This window comes from Schistocerca gregaria, chromosome 1 (assembly GCF_023897955.1).
Source record: "Schistocerca gregaria isolate iqSchGreg1 chromosome 1, iqSchGreg1.2, whole genome shotgun sequence".
In the NCBI taxonomy this organism is placed as follows: domain Eukaryota; kingdom Metazoa; phylum Arthropoda; class Insecta; order Orthoptera; family Acrididae; genus Schistocerca; species Schistocerca gregaria.
Window position 1 is genome coordinate 381,929,853 of NC_064920.1, and position 17,680 is coordinate 381,947,532.

Consider the following 17,680-nt stretch of genomic DNA (forward strand, 5'->3'; position numbering starts at 1 on the left):
GAAATGAGACACTTAAAGTAGTAGAGGAGTTTTGCTATTTGGGGAGCAAAACAACTGATGACGATTGAAGTAGAGAGGGCATAAAATGTAAACTGGCAATGGCAAGGAAAGCATTTCTGAAGAAGAGAAATTTGTTAACATCGAGTATAGATTTAAGTGTCAGGAAATCATTTCTGAAAGTATTTGTATGGAGTGTAGCCATATATGGAAGTGAAACATGGACGATAAATAGTTTGGACAATAAGAGAATAGAAGCTTTAGAAATGTGGTGCTACAGGAGAAGGCAGAAGATTAGATATGTAGATCACATAACTAATGAGGAAGTACTGAATAGGATTGGGGAGATGAGAAGTTTGTGGCACAATTGACTAGAAGAAGGGCTCAGTTGGTAGGAGATGTTCTGAGGCATCAAGGGATCACCAATTTAGTACTGGACGGCAGCGTGGAGGGTAGAAATCGTAGAGGGAGACCAAGAGATTAATATACCAAGCAGATTCAGAAGGATGTAGGTTGCAGTAGGTACTGGGAGATGAAGAAGCTTGCACAGGATAGAGTAGCATGGAGACCTGCATCAAACCATTATCAGGACTGAAGACCACAACAACAACAACATTTTGATACTGCTGTTTATTTTGTTTGTTCTATTTTGTTGGAGGCCTTAGGTACCACTTGTCGAAGATCAAGGGACCAAAACCTGTACATGCATTCACTATATAATAAAGTGTTCATAACCTGTTTCTGGTCAGTGTAAAAACCGCTGTGCACATGTGAACACAGTCATTCTGGTTTCTCCCTCCCCCACCCTTTACAGTTGGACTTTATTGAGATTTCATACCAATCAGTTATGGACAATCAGTTTAACTGGCCTGTCACTACTTTCAGAATTGCAGGTGTTTATTTGTAAAACAAATTATACATAGAACAATAATTTTAAATAAGGCAAACGAAAAAAATCACACAGGGCCAGAGTCATCTTACGGGGATATAGCTGACAGTCAGCATTACGTTTTGTCCAATAACGAGTAAAATTATTGACAGTACGTGGTTACGTAGTCTTATGCACCAAGGGTATGCATGCAATTCAGGGAATTCTCATGTGACACGAGTAAATGTGATTCTTGAGGTTTTTCCTATGAATCAATCATTGACTATTTTCAGGCAAAATGCTGGAACACTATTTCTTGAATCATGCCACATATGAGAGCTGTCAACAAATTTTCAATGTGAGTCACAGGCAGCAAGCTGGATGTAATTCACAGTTATTGTACCTCTGGATGTCAGTGCACCTTTTCCCAATGATCTATTGTGTTCAACCATGATCACCAAAACTTATATGTAAGAGGGTCCATCAAAGAAGGAATTCACTTCAAACTTTTTAACATACTGAACCGTCTTTGTACTTTTTAATGTTGATGAATTTAGTAACTTAAAGACTACTTACAAATCAATTTTTCAGAACAATGATGCAATTAAGTTCAATTAGAAACAAGAGACAGAATTGTGACAGTCCTCCCCAGGTTGTGCTAGGGTATGCCATAGTAGCTGAAGCTCCCTGCAAAGTAGCTTCCTTTCACATTTGCTTTTAGTTCAGCTGTTAGCAGTCTTGACACCTATTGCATGCAGCAGCAAATATGTGAAAGCAATCATGCATAATAACGTGGATGCACTACCCAAGGAAACATTAAATCCTTCTCCCTTAATAATATTGGCAGCCATGTTGTTCACAAACATTTTCACAGGAGTCAAGGCTATTGGAACGCCCTATTTTGAACAGAAGCCAAAGTATTTTTAATGTGTTTGGCTCACTAAAATATGGTCAATTGTGTGACACCATCTTTCTCATATGCCTGTTGTAACATTATCAAGTATCCGCAGTATATTTCAAGAGATGGAGTAAAATTACAATTGATTCAACTCCATTTTTTTGTAGATGACCGTTTACCTCATTGTACTGTTATTTGGCCTCGATCAGATCTGTGCAGGCAGTTGCTCACAGTGCATGAACACTTCTCCTCAACAAAATGTTAATGTCTTTTGTATGATGCACAAGATAATAAAAAATTAATGTCATTCTTTACTGGCTTGTACTCTTGTTTAGCAAAGGGGACTAGCATACCTGAATGCCAAATCTGTATGCCTATAATTTCTGATTGGGAAAAGTCTACATTCACCAACAGATTAGGTTACAGTTGGGCCAGAAACAACACGAAAAAATGTGTGTGTTACAAGATTCAAGTTGTCATTTTACACTGCTTTATTCATTTTCTGATATATTCTGATTTTGTTTTTTGTTAGTCTGAGCGTAAGTATTAAATACTTAGAACTCAGTATTTCACATTGCAGTTGACCCAGACAGAATCTGTTGCTCCTCTCACTTGTGTCCACATTTAACACAATTTAGATTTTCACATTTTTACTTTGTGTTACACATCTCAACTGTCTGTAGTTTTACTGAATAAGCAGGACACCAGAAAGTAATTAATTGGTTTCATAAAAAGAACTCACCTTTGTGTATCTCTGCTTCAGGCATAGCTTGCATAGCAACTGTAACCACAGCTGGACCAATAATGTAGTGCATCACAGGATTGACATAATGCTGAAGCATTATCAATGGCACTGCTATTCCCATAGTTTTGTATGATAGTGAATGTGCTGTTCAAAATAATGATATACAATAGCAACAATTGGTAATAAACCATTTTTTCAAAAAATTAAATTTAACCTGATAAAAAATGATTACACACATTACCTTTCAAATTAGCAGTATTAATTTCACGAGGAGAAATTCTTATATCTGTTAAAACCAGATCATCATATGGGGTTAATGTTATCAGGGATTTATGAACTGAAAGCGACTCTCTAAGGACCTCCTCTGTACTTGCTGGACCTGTAAAACAGGAATTGATAATGTTTTAACTACACTACACGTGATTCATCCACTTTAATAAATACTGCTGCTACTGGCAGCACAAGAATTTCCATCAAGTCTCATTATTACAATGATACATTTCCTTCAGCAACTGATCACTATACTGTGCAATTTGTTAACTTCAAATATATTAGCTGCTTTTCACATGAAATCAAATGAATGGACCTTTTGTACCCTGCCATTGACTTGCATATGACTAAAACATACTTGTTCTCACCACAGGAAGTACCTCATAATGTTCTGGCTGAAAAGTGTAAATATCCACATAAAACATTTCTCTTTTAGAATTGTGATGTTAGTTTATGAGCACTAATCAAGGGCCTGAGAAACACTGGACATGGTCAAGCAATATGTGCAGCAGCTTAAGATACCACATACCAAACACTTTAACTTATAAAACAATTCCAAAAAGACAACATACGGAAATGGAGGAACACATTCATTAATTTACCAAAGAATGCAGAAAGGAAAATATCAGCCTGAACTATGACAACAAGAGAGTTACTGGCCCACAATATGTTGTGAATATCTTCAGGCAGTATTAAACAGACAATACAAAAATCTAATAATCAGTAATAAGAGAGGCAGATCAAACAATCACCTGAGCAACGTAAAGGAATCATCATAAAGGAATGAATTATAAATACTGTAACACATCTTGCAGAGATAATCAGCCCAGCCTTTTTGACAAGAACCTTTCCTGGCTGTCTTAAAATTGCCAAATGATCCCTACTCATAAAAATTGTGGCAAAGCAAACTTAGAAAACTGTAGACCAGTCTCTTTATTATCAGGCTTTGCCAAAATCACAGAAAGAATCATGTACACTCTACTGGCCATTACAATTGCTACACCAAGAAGAAATGCAGATGATAAACGGGTATTCATTGGACAAATATATTATACTGGAACTGACATGTGATTACATTTTCACGAAATTTGGGTGCATAGATCCTGAGAAATCAGTACCCACAACAACCACTTCTGGCCATAATAACGGCCTTGATACGCCTGGGCATTGAGTCAAACAGAGCTTGGATGGCTTGTACAGGTACAGCTGCCCATGCAGCTTCAACACAATACCACAGTTCATCAAGAGTAGTGACTGGCGTATTGTGACGAGCCAATTGCTCGGCCACCATTGACCAGACGATTTCAGTCAGTGAGAGATCTGGAGAATGTGCTGGCCAGGGCAGCAGTCCAACATTTTCTGTATCCAGAAAGGCCTCTACAGGACCTGGACCTACGGTTGTGCATTATTCTGCTGAAATGTAGGATTTCGCAGGGATCAAATGAAGGGTAGAGCCACAGGTCTTAACACATCTGAAATGTAACGTCCACTGTTCAAAGTGCCGCCAATGCGAACAAGAGGTGACAGACATGTAACCAATGGCACCCCATATCATCACCCCGGGTGATACATCAGTACGGCGATGACGAATACACACTTCCAATGTGCGTTCACCGCGATGTCGCCAAACATTAATGGAACCATCATGATGCTGTAAACAGAACCTGGATTCATCCGAAAAAATTACATTTTGCCATATGTGCACCCAGGTTCGTCGTTGAGTACACCATCGCAGGCGCTCCTGTATGTGATGCAGCGTCAAGAGGAACCGCAGCCATGGTCTCCAAGCTAATAGTCCATGCTGCTGCGAACGTCGTCTAACTGTTCGTGCAGATGGTTGTTGTCTTGCAAACATCCCCACCGGATGACTCAGGGATCAACATGTGGCTGCACGATCTGCTACAGCCATACGGATACGATTCCTGTCATCTCGACTACTAGTGATACAAGGCCGTTGGGATTCCACTCAGCGTTCTGTATTACCCTCCTGAACCCACTGGTTCCATATTCTGCAAACGGTCATTGGATCTCGACCAACGCGAGCAGCAATGTCGCGATACGATAAACCGCAATCGCGACAGGCTACAATCCGACCTTTATCAAAGTCGGAAACGTGATGGTGCACATTTCTCCTCCTTACACGATGCAACAACAATGTTTCACTAAGCAACACCGGTCAACTGCTGTTTGTGTATGAGAAATCGGTTGGAAACTTTCCACATGTCAGCACGTTGTAGGTGTCGCCACTGGTGCCAACCTTGTGTGAATGCTCTGAAAAGCTAATCATTTGCATATCACAGCATCTTCTTCCTGTTGGTTAAATTTCACATCTGTAGCACATCATCTTCGTGGCGTAGCAATTTTAATGCCCAGTAGTGTATAAAAAATTTATGAAATTCCTGGACAGGTACAAAATCCTCACTAATGTCCAGCTTGGTTTCCGGAAAAATAAGTCCATGATTAGCATAATGTATAATTTTTTATGAAACGTTCTAGAAGCAATGGACTAGAAACAAAATGCTGTTGGTATTTTCTTACATCTAAGCAAAGCTTTTGACATCTTGGACCTCAAAATAGAGTTCGTAAAACTTCAAAAGTGTGGCATTAGAGGCACTGCATTAAAAAGGTTTTCCTCATACTTAACAATTTGGTAGTAGGAAGCAATACTTACACAAGAACTAAATAATAGCACTAGGTTATATTGCTTATATGCAGGTGTAATAAAAAGTGGAGTCCCTCAATGATTTATTGTTGCGCCTATGTTTTTCCTTCTGTACATAAACAACCCAACCTAAGCACTAAATCACAATTAAATACCTTGTTTGCAGATGACACTAGTATCCTTGTTATAGAGAAAATCCCAAGACAACTACAAAAAGCCGTAAATAAAGCTAAAGAGCAGCTGAATGCCTTGTTTGCAGGAAATGAGCTAATAATAAATACATCCAAAACAACTTTTCCGAACTTTTGTTTAAAGGGTGGGGGGGGGGGGGGGGGGGGGTTGTGAGTCCAACTCTCTGTGACAAACTTCAGCAGAATTACATCCTCAAAGGAAACAAAATTGCTCAGCATATGGCTTCAACACGATTTTAAATGGCTGACACACAAACAAAAACAAATAAGACACTGAAGAAATTATCCTACAGCCTAAGTTTACTTGCATACAGAGCAAGCTTCCACTCTGTCTGACTTGCATACTTTGTCTAATTCCACAGCATTATTCAGTATCAGACAGTATTTTGGTGTAACACAACCATTATCTCAGTCATCATCTTGACCCAAAAAAAAGAGCAATGCACCATGCATGGCAGACAGATTCCTGCACGCCCTATAGCAGAAGTCTTCAATCCACCCACTCCCCTACATTTTTATTCTAGAAATATGTAAATAAGCGAGAAAGAATTTAAAAGGATAGGAATCAAAATTTTATTTGCATGAACACGATACCAGGTAAAACGACAAACTCCATCTCCAGTCAGGAAGGACATCAGCCTGTAAAACACCCACTATAAATAGTGCTACACAAATGCACAAATATCTGTCACATAGAAGTTATTTCCTAATTTACACCATTTTATAAATCCTTAATGACATCCTTATTAGATAACTCCTTACATTCAGAAGCAGAATTTTTAGACCATGTTAAGTGCAGCAGACTTGAAGCAAGAACATGGAAAAACTGCTGCTGTTCCAAATGCATAATCTAATAGAATTAATTTATTGCACTATTGCAATATATTTTGATGTTATACAGAGAGAGAGAGAGAGAGAGAGAGAGAGAGAGAGAGAGAGAGAGAGAGAGCGCACCCATGCTCGGGGGGGAAGGAGGGGGCGGGAGGGGGAGAGGGGTGGAGGACAGTGCATGGGTGTACATGTGCAAATGGCATCCAGCAATCTGTAAAGATTTACTGAATGAATAAAGAACTTGAGTTTCAATCTGATTGCCAACTGGAAATACTTTTAAATGCTTTGAGTTGCAAGTAAAAATGTTATTCTTTTTTCTGTAACATTAAACTTTCAGGGAATGCAACAACTGTCCTTGAATGATCCTACAGTTGTTTTAGTGGCAAGAGATTGTAATAAAAATGTTAAAAAATATCTGGCAGGCACACTAAGAAACGAGCTTTACATGTTGCAAGGACCTGTTTGGAAAACTGCAAGTATCATCTTTGAAGTCAGTAGTTTTGAATATTCCTCAGTCTTTTGTGTGCCTATCTCACAGAGTTCACACACGTTAGGAAAATAACAGCTCACATGAAGGTGTAAAAGTGTTGTTCTTGCTGTGTGCTATCTGTGAATGGAACAATAAGAAATCTTTAAATGAAATAACCCGTGTCATACACCTCTTGGTGATGACTGAGTGTGGCGTACATAATCAGAAGATACAATATAAAATAATTTACTCTCAGACTTTATACTCTGAAAAATTGAGACAGAGTTTCTGCAACATGAAGATGAATTTGTTGATATTTTCTGCACCTGTCATTACATGCAACAGTAAAAGAAAGAGGGAAATAATTTACCCATGTGTGTAAAGAGTGACACAGCAAATCTCAACAAATTCAAGTGCCCCAGAAAAAGTATTGTCCAAATATCTGGATTGTGTGCCTGCAAATCCCTCATATTGCACAAAAAATATAAACAGTAAATTCATCCACCATGTTAACAATGAGTACATATAGTTTCCCATCAATGAGTGTAAGTGCATCTATGAACAGTTCAGTGGAGTAAAGTGTCTCCCTGGAGCAACAACCATGTATTTTACAACCAAATGTTGGAGTGTGGTCAAATGTAGTCAGTTGTACTGAAAATTTAGAAACAATGTAAGAAGCAACAAGCATGCACTGGTTCATTCTAATGCTGTAGTACAAATATTTTTCTCACTTTTGTCTACAAACTATAGCCCATATGCAACAATTCTTTTGAAAGAGACTATTACTGGCTTAGAGGGGCTATTAGGCTATTATTACTTTTCATTTTTCACTTTCACTGAATCCTTCTCACTCACACCACGTAATAATGTGGCAGTGTCACCTTCACCATTTCATCGTGCAAGACACTCAAGATGTGCTTCAAGTCCACTCCCTTCACGCTTGGTGTTCCAAAAAAACTCTTTGCTCTGAAGACTGTGCACAAAACTGTACAGGCAACCCATGGAGCTAAGGAACAGCCGGACAAAAGAGGGAGAAAAGTGCATGTCAAAGCAAATAGTAATCAGAAGGTTACACTGACCAAGAGAGTCATTCAATTAGGGAACAGTCATAGGTAGCCAATGCCCAACTCAGTACAAAACTCCCAGAGTAGTAATTACCAAGTAACTAAAATTTTCAGTAAGAAAAAGAAACAATCTTGGCTGCAATGACAGCAGAAGTTTTACTGACACATTTCGCCTCTTTGAGGCACCTCCAGAATTTTTTTTCAGAACTGCGGGTAACACATTAGTTTAAGTAGCCACAATTTCTGAATAATTTCTGAAGATGGCCCGAAAATGCAAAATGCATCAATAAAGCTTCTGCAGTCATTGCAACCTTGACTATTTTTTCCACTGAAAATATATCACAGTTGCTGCACCATGGCTATAGAGTGGGAGGATCTATACAACTAGTACTTTTAAGCCAAGTGCATAACTCCATGACATTACCTGTGATTAAGGCTCACTGAGAAAAATTCTTGGCAAAAAAGATCATATAGTCATTACTGGAGGAAGTGGTAACAGTTTGGGCCATAACCTGAACTATGCAACTGAGGACGAAGGATACACTGCCAACAATGCTCACTGAGCAGTTAGAGAGAGAATATTAATAAGACTTAGTAGAGGCATGCACCTCTTTGCCCAGAGCAGGGCTACAAAAATATGGAAATTGCATAGGAAGAGATCAAGAGTCTATGAAGGATGTGTAAGGCCTTCCCAACAAAACTTCTACAACCTTGACGACATGTGGGAGTGAATTATCCTGCAACAGAATGATGTCACCCATCAAGATTCCTGGCCGTTTGGACCTGATGGAGAACTTCTAGTTCTGCAAAGTGTCAGTCATTAATTGTGGCTCTGTGTTCAGAGGGGGAGAAGAGAGAGAGAGAGAGAGAGAGAGAGAGAGAGAGAGAGAGAGAGAGAGAGGGTGAATCCACCTACTTCCATTGCATAGTTGGCTCTGACACTTTTACTACGGCTCAAAATTATAACACCATCTTCCATGGTAATATGGGACAGGAAATGATATTCTTCTTTGTTATATTTTTTTCTAATGCTGCATTGATGTCAACACTTTGTTCAATTTCTCCTCCTCCATCACGTTGTGGAGAATGCACTGCACACACATTTTCTGGAACTTTGGAAGCTCTGTCCTAACAGCATGACCAGTACTATGAGTGGTGCCCAACATGAGATGAATGTCTCCCATCACACGTCATTGGTCACTTCTGAAGGCAGCACCCACCACAGCAATTACAGAAAAGGTAATGACACAATGAGCCTGTCCTGCAGACTCCTCACACAAGACCTACTTGAAAACATTTATTCCATGCAAACACACGTGCACATGGCATACTGTGTTCACCATAAACAGCAGATATTTTGGCATGAATTTCATTTCCAGACACTCCTTTTGAAGTCAAAAACCATGTAACATGTCACTATTCTTCTTTCTCAGCTTCAATAGTAAAGTGAGATGCACACACAACTCGCTGACCTAACACAGAACACATCTAATAGATAAATGGCACAATGGTGAACATTCGCACAGTTCCTTCCCAATTCCCACAAGAGGGCACCCTCCAAACATACCTACTTGTGTTACCAAAGGCCCCACCATGCTCATCATATAGTGTGTGTCATTTAGATTTGACTGCCCCTTATACATTGCTCAAAAAATTCAGAGTATTGTCCACTGCAGGCAAAGTTCCTGTTCGAGTTCCAGTACAGCATGCAGTTTTGTCTATAAAAAAATTTCAAAGTAGTACTCGTTCTACTGCAGACTAAAAGATTCAGTCTAGAAACAAACAATCCTTAGGCTGTGGCTAAGCCATCTGTCTTCTTCCAGGAGAAATCTGGGAGCTATTCAGTTAAGCAAGTAAGAAAGAGGTACTGGCAGAACTGAGGCACATGAGGGTGGACTGTGAGTCACACCTTTATAGCTCAGATAGTAAAGGCCACTGCCATGAAAGTCTAGGTTCTGGGTTCAAGTCCCAGTCCGGGTGACATTTTTAACACATCAGAAGTTTTGCAACAGCGAACATTATATAGTCAAATGAGAGATACATTCTTATCTAAGCTGATAAGCAAACATCATTGATCATGTTGTTAATAATAATCCTATTATTCACATCTGAGTGAATTTAGGATGATCTGTGAAAGTAAGAACTAAAATATCAGGAAAAAAAGATTATTTCCATTTAGATTATACGTCCCTGTCTAGGACTCAGAATTAATGTGTAACTACTTAATGATAGATACCAGACAGGAAATTGGCACCAAATGTTCAAAAACAAAGTAAAAGATTACCTATTAGATATTTCTTCAATTTATCAGAATATCTGGAATATGAGACATAAATTTTGATTAACAAAATGTCCATAGTAGCAACTGAGTAGCAGAAGAGGAGTTGTAGCACTTATCAGTGTAAGCACTAACCATAATGTTGCTATATCAATTAAAATAATCAATGTCTGAAAATATAATGTAATTGGACAATTAAAAAAAAAAAATCTCCTACTCACCGAGCAGCAGCACAATCAAACCCATACAAAAGTTAAGAAAATGCACAAATTTTGGAGCCATCTTCTGTAGCAGGAGGAGTTAGTATTTACCATCCCGTCGACAATGAGGTCATTAGAGATGGAGCACAGGCTCGGATTATGGAAGGATGGGATAGAAAATCGGCCATACCCTTTCACAGGAACCATCCCGGCATCCGCCAGAGTTATTTAGGGAAATCTCGGAAAACCTAAATAAGGATGGCCGGATGCGGGCTTGAACTGTCGCCCTCCTGAATGCAAGTCCTTCTTCTGGCAGAAGGACTGAAGGAGAAGGAAGAGGGATGTAGCAAAAGGACTGGTGGGATTAGGCGATGGAGAGAATTATGGAAAAGTCACCCGAAACCCCAGATCTCTCCTTTACCAGATGGGGGAAGAGAAGGATCCCATCCTGTAAGTCTCTCCTGATCAGGGGTTCATGGTGACTTTGCCATTGTTCTCTCCATCTCTTACACCTCGCCAGTTCTATTTCTTCTTCCCTCTTCCTTCCCCTTCTATCCTTCTGCCCATAAATGGGCTACTGCCTCAAAAAGTCTGTACATTTCCTTAACTTTTATGTGTTTCTGCTCCTGCTGCCACTCAGTAAGTATTTTTTTTTTTTTTTATCAAACTATATCGCACAATGTTAGTGTATTGTATGCTAGCAACCTGCAGTGGATGCTTTTGCCTGCTAATGTATAACTGACTCAATTCACTTCCCTGAAGGATCTGCTTAATCATGATATTTACAAAACACATTGAATAAATGATCACAAGGCACCCATTCTGCTTTCTCACATTATAAATATGGTGTAACTGCCATAAACAAATAACTTCCAACCTCAACTCCTTTGGTTCCATCAGATTCACCTGGTCCTACTCCAAATCCCATGCCACTTTCCTTGACGTTGACCTCCATCTGTCCAATGGCCAGCTTCACTCGTCCGTCCACATCAAACCCACCAACAAGCAACAGTACCTCCATTATGACAGCTGCCACCCATTCCACATCAAACGGTCCCTTCCCTACAGCCTAGGTCTTCGTGGCAAACGAATCTGCTCCAGTCAGGAATCCCTGAACAATTAAACCAACAACCTGAAAACAGCTTTCGCATCCCGCAACTACCCTCCCGACCTGGTACAAAAGCAGATAACCAGAGCCACTTCCTCATCCCCTCAAACCCAGAACCTCCCACAGAAGAACCACAAAAGTGCCCTACTTGTGACAGGATACTTTCCGGGACTGGATCAGACTCTGAATGTGGCTCTCCAGCAGGGGTACGACTTCCTCAAATCCTGCCCTGAAATGAGATCCATCCTTCATGAAATCCTCCCCACTCCACCAAGAGTGTCTTTCCACCGTCCACCTAACCGCTGTAACCTCTTAGTTCATCCCTATGAAATCCCCAAACCACCTTCCCTACCCTCTGGCTCCTACCCTTGTAACCGCCCCCGGTGTAAAACTTGTCCCATGTACCCTCCCACCACCATCTACTCCAGTCCTGTAATCCGTAAGGTGTACACGATCAAAAGCAGAGCCACGTGTGAAAGCACCCACGTGATTTACCAACTGACCTGCCTACACTGTGAAGCTTTCTATGTGGGAATGACCAGCAACAAACTGTCCATTCGCATGAATGGACACAGGCAGACAGTGTTTGTTGGTAATGAGGATCACCCTGTGGCTAAACATGCCTTGGTGCATGGCCAGCACATCTTGGTACAGTGTTACACCGTCCGGGTTATCTGGATACTTCCCACTAACACCAACCTGTCAGAACTCCGGAGATGGGAACTTGCCCTTCAGTATATCCTATCTTCTCGTTATCCGTGTTATCCGTCAGGCCTCAACCTCCGCTAATTTCAAGTTGCCGCCGCTCATACCTCACCTGTCTTTCAACAACTTCTTTGCCTCTGTACTTCCGCCTCAACTGACATCTCTGCCCAAACTCTTTGCCTTCACAAATGTCTGTGTGTGTGTGTGTGTGTGTGTGTGTTTGTGTGTGTTTGTGTGTGTGTGTGTGTGTGTGTGTGTGTGTGTGTGTGTGTTTGTGCGTGCGTGCGAGTGTATACCTGTCCTTTTCTCCCATTAAGGTAAGTCTTTCCACTCCCGGGATTGGAATGACTCCTTACCCTCTCCCTTAAAACCCACATCCTTTCGTCTTTCCCTCTCCTTCCCTCTTTCCTGAAGAAGCAACCGTTGGTTGCGACAGGTTGAATTTGGTGTGTATGTTTGTGTATCTATCGACCTGCCAGCGCTTTTGTGTGGTAAGTCACATCAACTTTGTTTTTAGATCTAACTTCATGAGATGTTGGATGACAGCAATGCCACCATTTTCTTTCACAGTAGCAGCATTAATGTTTGTTATTATGTTTACTTACAACATTTAAGTAGAAATATCCTGTTCTTCTTAACAAGAACAATATTTAAGGATTACATATCATTGTTCACTCACACACTACAATTTCTCACAAACATAATGAACTGTTCGGATTTAGAGAGAGAGGAACAAAAAATGTAAATTAATAACATATTTCTTTTATTTGGGGATATAAGAACAAAAAATCAAAATATCGTACGAAATACAAGGAAATGACTACTAAAAGGGTCTTGGATTGCGACAATGTGCAGCAACATGAGAGAGAAGGCTAGTTCATGTTAAAACATTGACTCAAAAGAGAAAAAAAAGGAGAGGATCAAACTATTAAATTGCACAGTTGTGATAATGGCAGAGGGCAATAAACTGCAACAAATTTTCAAACAAAGAATTTGAACAACTGAAGTCTGCTCCAAACCAAATCACAACTAACAAAGTTATTAAAAAGTATAACCTTTCCTTGTCTATGCTACTTCTTTTTGTAATGGTTTTATACTACATCATTTATTAATTACAAAGTAATGTGTTGGTTACTGCATTGCACATTTATGCACACTAGTCAAATTACAATACTTTTATCAAATATACAGAATGTTGTGGCAAGTCTGTTGGTCTCAACTCAATAAGAATTCCATCAATCAAGCATTCAAAGTATACCAGTTAAGCATCAAAGTTACTGTACCTTTGCAGTCTACCAGAGCACCTAGTGTTTCAAGCACAGAGCACAGCCATGTAACCTCCCTCGCAATGTGGGTCAGAGAAGGTGCAGCATCTGCCTTCCACATGAGGCTGCCACTCAGAGCTATAGCCAGTACGTTAAAGGGTGTCAACACAGTCGAAGCCATTTGAGCATGTACAACTTTATAGGCCAACTCCTGAACAGTTGCTGCTTCCAAATCCACGGCAGCTGGCACCTCTCTCGGTACAGCCTGACGCCAGAGGCGAGGATCAGAGTGCCCATTTTCTTGGCAGAAGGATTTCACAGATATTGGTTCTCCAAATTCGACATAAATGTTTCCATAGTGCTCATTCACCAGCTTTAGTGCCTTCACAAAACCCTGCACATAATTCAATTATTTTAACAGTAAGTATTGACTTAATCAAAACAAATAAAAGATACATGGAGCAAAAAATAGATGTACCCATTATGCCTGCAAACATTATGTTAATATGAATAGTACATGTAATAACCTTTAATGAATGGGACTAATGAATCAGTGAACTTATGTTTAATTAATCATTTGTAATAATTAAATATCTTTAATTCAAGTAACATATCTGTTATTACATACGAGAGTTTCAAAATGACAACAAAAACTTCTGTTTAATGCATAGGATGATTGTAGGAACACCTTGAGGATAGGAACTTGTGCAGATTTCTCAAGAAACACTGCTATAAAGCAGGAGTGGGCAACCAGTGGCCAGCATGCTTGATCTGGCCCATGGTGTGTTTGAATTCGGCTCACAGAAAAATATTCTTGAAAAAGAGAATAAGGCATTAAATAATTATACCATGTAAGTTTTTAAGACAGCTACTGGAAAATGTTGCAAGTAAAGAAACAAAATTCATGAAACATAAAAGAATGGTAAGGATCTGAACATAAGGTGAACATTAAATGAATGTACTCTCACAAACGCACGTCAGGGGGTTCAATTTGCTGGTGAAAGGTGTTGGGAAAGGGGTGCCATTCGTATTGGTGCATTATCCCATAAGCATTAATAGCATGACTGCTACAATTCTGACTTCATGTGCTATGAGCACTGCTGTCACCTCGCATGTCTAGATGGCCCACGAGCTTAAGCATATGAATGAGGCCTGCAAGTCACCAAAGGCTGTCCAAGCCTGCTATAAAGCACTGAAAATGCGATGACAAATTTATTGACTGCTGAACTGCATCACCTGACTTGACATCACTTTTCAACAGTGTGATTTCTTAAACCTCAATGGAGTCCTCCATGGAGTTAGTTAACAGGATAATTGCAGTGTTTGAGGAGATGTGAATACATCAGCCATCTTAGTGTAAATGTGTCAGATGTGCTGATAACTTTAGTCATTTCTGGAATTTTTGCTCTCTTTAATTAACCTACTACTTCAGATTTGTTTAGAATTTTTTAATAAACACAGTTCATAGTTTGTTTCTTCTTTATGCTATGTTGATAATTGTGTCCAGTACTTTAAATATGTATTGTTCCACTCACACCATTTAAATAAAAATAGTGTGTACCACCCTCACGATACACATAGTTTGTGCTTCTTGGTCACAAACCTCTATCTCGATATCCTTTTGACTGTGAGAAATTGCTGCATATAGCTACACGTGTGACTGAGGTAAAAGTAAATCTGCATTCTCAGCACAGTTCAGAGGTAAAGTACAGTATGTCACCAATCATTAACATCACACTTCAGCGTACACAGTTCAATCTGTCAGTGGGCCTCTAAGAGCCATCGCAACAGTAAATCATACATACATTATCACCAAGGATCATCAGCAGTGGTGGTATCCCTCCAAATTAGCATACACCACATTTGAAGATTCAAACACTATCATGAAACATAAAAACATTAGAGATCTGTTACACTGATGGCCACTATCTTCAAATTATGACTTGCAGGTACATCCAGGAAAATACAACAGAATGGCCTGCTGTCTTTCTGGAGGCAACTGGGAGGGCTGTGCCACGCCAGACAGTACACAAGAATATCCACACTATAAATCTCTCCCCCCCCCCCCCCCCCCCCCAGGCATCAAATAATAACAACAACATTACAAAACCCCAGCATCTTGGGGTGCTCACAGATACACATGGGGAAACGTGGAATGGAATCTGGATAATTGACACTGGGATCTCTTCATCAAGAACTGCAAGATTTGTGTCACTCTTGATAAGAGGGTGGAGGTGACTAGTTATCATGCATGCACCCAAGCTCAACATAGTAGTAGTCATCACTTATTCTTCTGGGCCGGTATCATGTACAGACATTGAATGTCTCCCATTTATGTAATTTAGAGGCTGTGCAGTATTTGGACAAGATCCTTCAGTGACCTACTGTCCAGTTCAGTCAATATTTTGGCAGCACTTCACCTTTCAAGCTAATATTGCCCAAGTATATCACATCCACCTCATTAGCATCTACCTACAGGAGGAAAGAATCAACCAAATGGAATGGCTTATAGTATCCTGTTGACACAAACCCAAATAAGCATGCTTGTGACCAACAGAAACTTGCAGAGTACTGCCACAGGAACAATGCTCACATATAGGTTGTCCTTAGGAGGTCATTGGTCCCATCAGATTAGGGAAGGAAATCGGTCGTGCCTTTCCAAAGAAACCATCCCGGTATTTGCCTGAGGTGATATAGGGAAATCAGAATGGCCGGACGCAAGTTTGAACCATCATCCTCCTGAATGCGAGTCCAGAGTGCTAACCACTGAGTACTATTAAGATCTATTCTGTTAACAAAAGAGCTCCTTGTGAAACAACTCCTGTTGCACACCTATTTATGTACAACCTCTACCTTGATGTCGATATTGATATTGTAACCAGCCATAGACAGAGAGAACACGAGCAACAGCTCTGTGATACAATGTTTGTGACCTTGGTTCCTGTTTCAGTAAATGTGTCATGTGGACTAGTCACCTAGTTTTTCCTGTTCCCCAAAACTTTACGAATGAGAACTTACTCTAAATGTGCTATTTTTCAAAACCTAAAATTATAGCAATTTTTTTAGTCTTGTCCTTTTGTTCTCCCTTTTCTTTGTCTTCCCTACTAATTTCATTTATTTTTTCTGTTTCTCTACAATCCTTCAGACTTATTAAAGTTATATTTCTGTTCATAGAAACTGTTTCTATTTCAAACTTATGATCAAAATTTTTAATTAGTAATGGAAAAACTAATATTAGGTCACTGAACAGAAACAATATCAGATATAACAAATATATATCCTTAATACCGATGTAGACTCCTTTGGTTTGGGAATTCCAAGCAGTTCGTATGCAAACAGTGACTCCTCTAAAGTTCTATCATAGCTTATGTTAACAGGAACAATACTGATGTCAGGAACACGCCCGTCAAAGTATGGTGCTAGTGCCATTGTCAGGAAACCTGGAAGTTAAAAGTGATATAAGTCCATGCAAAGCACTCATTTTAATGATTTAATAATTAGTGTACATATTCTTCCCAAAATGTTGCTTACCAAATTTTGGTGGCAGTGACTTTGCAGTTCTACTTCTAGTCCCTTCTATGAAGAATTCTATCGCTGCATCACCATCAGTAACTAATTTCTGAACATACTCACTGAAGACAGTCCAGTAAAGTTTATCCTTTCCAAATGAACGCCGCATGAAAAACGCACAACTTTCTCGAAGTAAACGACCCATAAGCCACATTGAGTGGAAGTCTGAAAGTAAAATCTTATATCACATGTATAGCTGCAGATGAATTCTGATAAGGCAATTTAAACAAACAGAAAAAAAAAAGATCAGCAGTTTTACGCTTTACACAGCTAGCAACTAACTTACACTGAATAATCAATATGAGATCAGCTTGAAATACTTTGCAGACTGTCACACTACGTTTTATTATGACAACAAGAAAGATCATTTATAACATACGGCACAAGTTGTATGCTTGACTCAAGGAATTTTTAATTTAGTTTTGTTTTTGTCTGAAAAGCATATAGTGGAAGTTGTTTCAATGAGATTCTGATCTGAAGCACCTTTCTTCCAAGTCAAACAAAGTAATAAGTTAAGAAATGAAAATAGTGTGTGGAGCCATAGGCAAGGCACATGTGA

General features: G+C 39.6%; 1 protein-coding gene across 2 annotated transcripts in view; it reads right to left on the reverse strand.

The window, feature by feature from the left end:
• The window catches only part of LOC126348162 (dihydroxyacetone phosphate acyltransferase), a 113,417-nt gene that overhangs the window by 69,331 nt on the left and 26,406 nt on the right, over positions 1 to 17,680 (reverse strand). For both annotated transcript variants that reach the window (XM_050002332.1, XM_050002331.1), the window contains exons 5-9: positions 17,083 to 17,286; positions 16,840 to 16,991; positions 13,570 to 13,945; positions 2,750 to 2,887; positions 2,506 to 2,652 (exon numbers count right to left, since the gene is read on the reverse strand). In XM_050002332.1, the coding sequence (XP_049858289.1) occupies positions 2,506 to 2,652; positions 2,750 to 2,887; positions 13,570 to 13,945; positions 16,840 to 16,991; positions 17,083 to 17,286 (1,017 nt within the window). The remainder of the gene's footprint in view (positions 1 to 2,505; positions 2,653 to 2,749; positions 2,888 to 13,569; positions 13,946 to 16,839; positions 16,992 to 17,082; positions 17,287 to 17,680) is intronic.